The following is a 2,920-nucleotide window of genomic DNA, read 5'->3' as shown; positions in this document are numbered from 1 at the left end:
CTCGTCCGAAGACACAACAATGCGGTGAGATAAAACCCGTTCAATTCAAGAATCCAGCTAGTGAAAGCCACCTAATCGTCTGGTCTCTCATCGTCACTCTGGTACCTCTGAAACTAAATTTTATAAACAGGATCGAAATTAGGTCAAACGAATATTCACCACTAGCTCATTGACTATCATTTATTAGTATCCAATCTTCATTTTGTGAAACTAATAATTATAATTAATAATTTAATAATTAGAATAAATGCATTTGAAAACTTAACGTCACAAACACCTATTTATAAACAAGAAACAATCAACGCCCAAGTCAACAGTCATCGCTCACCTCTTCCTTCCATGCAGCCTCCAATTGACGGAAAATAAGCATTCAAATATCATCCAAAACCCATCATCAAATCTTAATATTTATCAAAACCCATCAACAATTCTCTTCAATTTCCACAAAACCACATCAAATCACTGAAACCCATGAATTTTCTTGCTCCAATTTCACTCTGTTTCACCGGAATTTGCATTTTTTCTTAATAAAGATTGAAACCCATCATCAAATCTTAATAAACGCCAAAACCCATCAATTTTTTCTTCAATTTCCGCACACCCACATCAAATCAATGAAACCCATCAATTTTCTTGCTCCAATTTTGCTTTATTTCCTCTGTTTTCAACCGGAATTTGTGTTTTCCGACCTTGCCGGAGACAGAGCTGCCTTAATAAGTTTCCGATCCGCCGTCGCGGGAAACACTATCCTATGGAACGTGTCTGACCCGTCACCGTGCAATTGGACCGGAGTTACATGCAAATGGACCGGAGTTACCAATCGTGTAACAGAGCTCCGGTTACCCAGAGACGGACTCGCCGGAGTAATTCCGGCGAACACAATCGGAAACTTTACGGCACTACGAGTACTCAGTCTCCGTGGAAACCGGCTTTCGGGTTCAATTCCGGTGGATTTGGGGTTGTGTACGGACCTCTGGCTGCTTACTTTGCAAAATAATAATTTTTCCGGCGAAGTTCCGGCGACTCTGTTTCGGTTGATTAATTTACTCCGGTTTGATATCTCCGGTAATAATATTACCGGAGATATTTCACTGGGGTTTAATAATTTAACAAGATTGACACATCTTAACCTTGAAGATAATCAATTCACTGGACAAATTCCTAATTTGAATCTTAATTTGATTCAATTCAATGTGTCGGTTAACCGATTAACCGGAAGTATACCCGGGAATTTGGCGGGTTTTCCGGCGGGTTCTTTCGCGGGAAATGATTTATGTGGCCCCCCTTTGAATTCTTGTCCAATTGAAGGTGAAAATGAAACAAGTGGAAATAGTGATAGTACACTTTCCGGTGGAGCGATCGCCGGAATCGCAATCGGGTCAACGTTCGGGTCGATCGCGGTCGTTGGGATAATTTTTGTTTTGTTAAGAAAGACTAAGGGTTTAAGGACGGTTGGAGATGCGGCTACGCCGGAATCGGCATCGCCGGTGAAGCCGCCGGAGTTTAATTTTCGGAGTCCGGATCATATTATGGCTAGTGAGAATACCGGGTCGGAAGACGGGTATTCGGGTCGACCCGATGTTAATGATGAGTTAACATTTTTTAGGGAGGGTGGGTTTTTGTTGGATGATTTGTTAAGGGCTTCTGCTGAGGTTTTAGGCAAGGGGATTGTGGGTACAACTTATAAAGCTTATTTAGGGCATGGTGGTGAAGTGATTGTTAAGAGGCTTAAGAATGTTTGTGTTTTTAAAAGGGAGTTTACTAAGAAGATTGTGTGCATTGGAGAGTTGTATCATGAGAATTTGGTGCCTATTAATGGGTATTATTATGGGAAAGAAGAAAAGCTTCTTGTTTTTGATTTCTATCCCATGGGGAGTTTGTCTTCAATCTTGCATGGTATGTATCTCACTGTTTCCAAGGGGCTGTTTGGTAGTCTTTTAACGAGGTGATCTTTGTATCAGTCATCGTGTCTGGTTACATCTTTTAATGACTCTATAAGTTTTTTAATGGTTAAGTTTTATAGAAATGCTGAATAATTCAGAGGCTATCTCTTAATCAGCTATAACTCTTATTAATTCAGCACTTAATTACCAAACAACCCCCAAGTTTTTATGCTAGTTTCTTGATTTTTAAGGGTATTTTCAAGATTGTTGATTGACTCTTGTGATTATTATAGAAAACATGGAGGAAAGATCCCAATTGACATGGGAGATTAGAAGTAAAATTGCTTTGGATGTAGCTTGTGGTCTTGAACACCTTCATTCTCATAATCTTTCTCATGGTAACATTAAATCAAACAACATTCTTCTCAACATTGGATACCAAGCATGCTTATCGGAATCCGGATTGATACAACTTGTGTCATCTTCGACCCCGAACTTATCTGGATACCGCGCTCCAGAGTTGATTGATACTCGTGTAACTTCTAAAGAGGCGGATGTGTATAGTTTTGGGATACTGATTCTTGAACTTTTGACGGGTAAGGATCCTACTGATTTGTTGAACGAGGAAGGGGTTGATCTCCCTGCGTGGGTACAGTCGGTGGACGAATCTAGGTGGAAGAGCGACGTATTTGATATAAATTTGGTTAATATTAGTGACAACTCGGATAAGATTATCAAATTGTTGCATCTTGGCATTCGTTGTGCTTCTCAAGTACCACGTAGACGAGGTTCTATAACCGAAGTGGCGAAACAAATCAAGAAAGTGTGCGGGTTTTGAAGTGCTTATTTGGTTTTTGTTTTCATATTTTATGTTTAGCTAAGGTATGAGATCTTGATGTATATTTCTTGAGGATTGATTGATGTAAAAAGAATATTTTTTATCCAATATTTACATCTCCTTGTCATTTTTTAAGTTTGGGGTAAAATTTGTGATTCAACTTGCTATAAAAGTCTTTGTGGATATAAATATATAATCA

At 39.1% G+C, this 2,920-nt stretch overlaps 1 protein-coding gene across 1 annotated transcript; it reads left to right on the top strand.

Annotated features, from left to right (window-relative positions):
* Positions 1-584: 584 nt before the first annotated feature.
* On the top strand, positions 585-2,920 carry LOC143625980 (putative inactive receptor kinase At1g48480). The gene is made up of 2 exons (XM_077096188.1): positions 585-1,896; positions 2,177-2,920. The coding sequence occupies exons 1-2, from the start codon at positions 615-617 to the stop codon at positions 2,719-2,721; spliced, it is 1,827 nt and encodes a 608-aa protein (XP_076952303.1). The 5' UTR covers positions 585-614; the 3' UTR covers positions 2,722-2,920.

This window comes from Bidens hawaiensis, unplaced genomic scaffold (genome assembly GCF_021521415.1).
Source record: "Bidens hawaiensis isolate Kalapana, Puna unplaced genomic scaffold, B.hawaiensis_p1.1 tig00004282_1, whole genome shotgun sequence".
Classification (NCBI taxonomy): domain Eukaryota; kingdom Viridiplantae; phylum Streptophyta; class Magnoliopsida; order Asterales; family Asteraceae; genus Bidens; species Bidens hawaiensis.
Note: the sequence above shows the minus strand (reverse complement) of the source record. Positions and strands in the feature narration are given on the sequence as shown.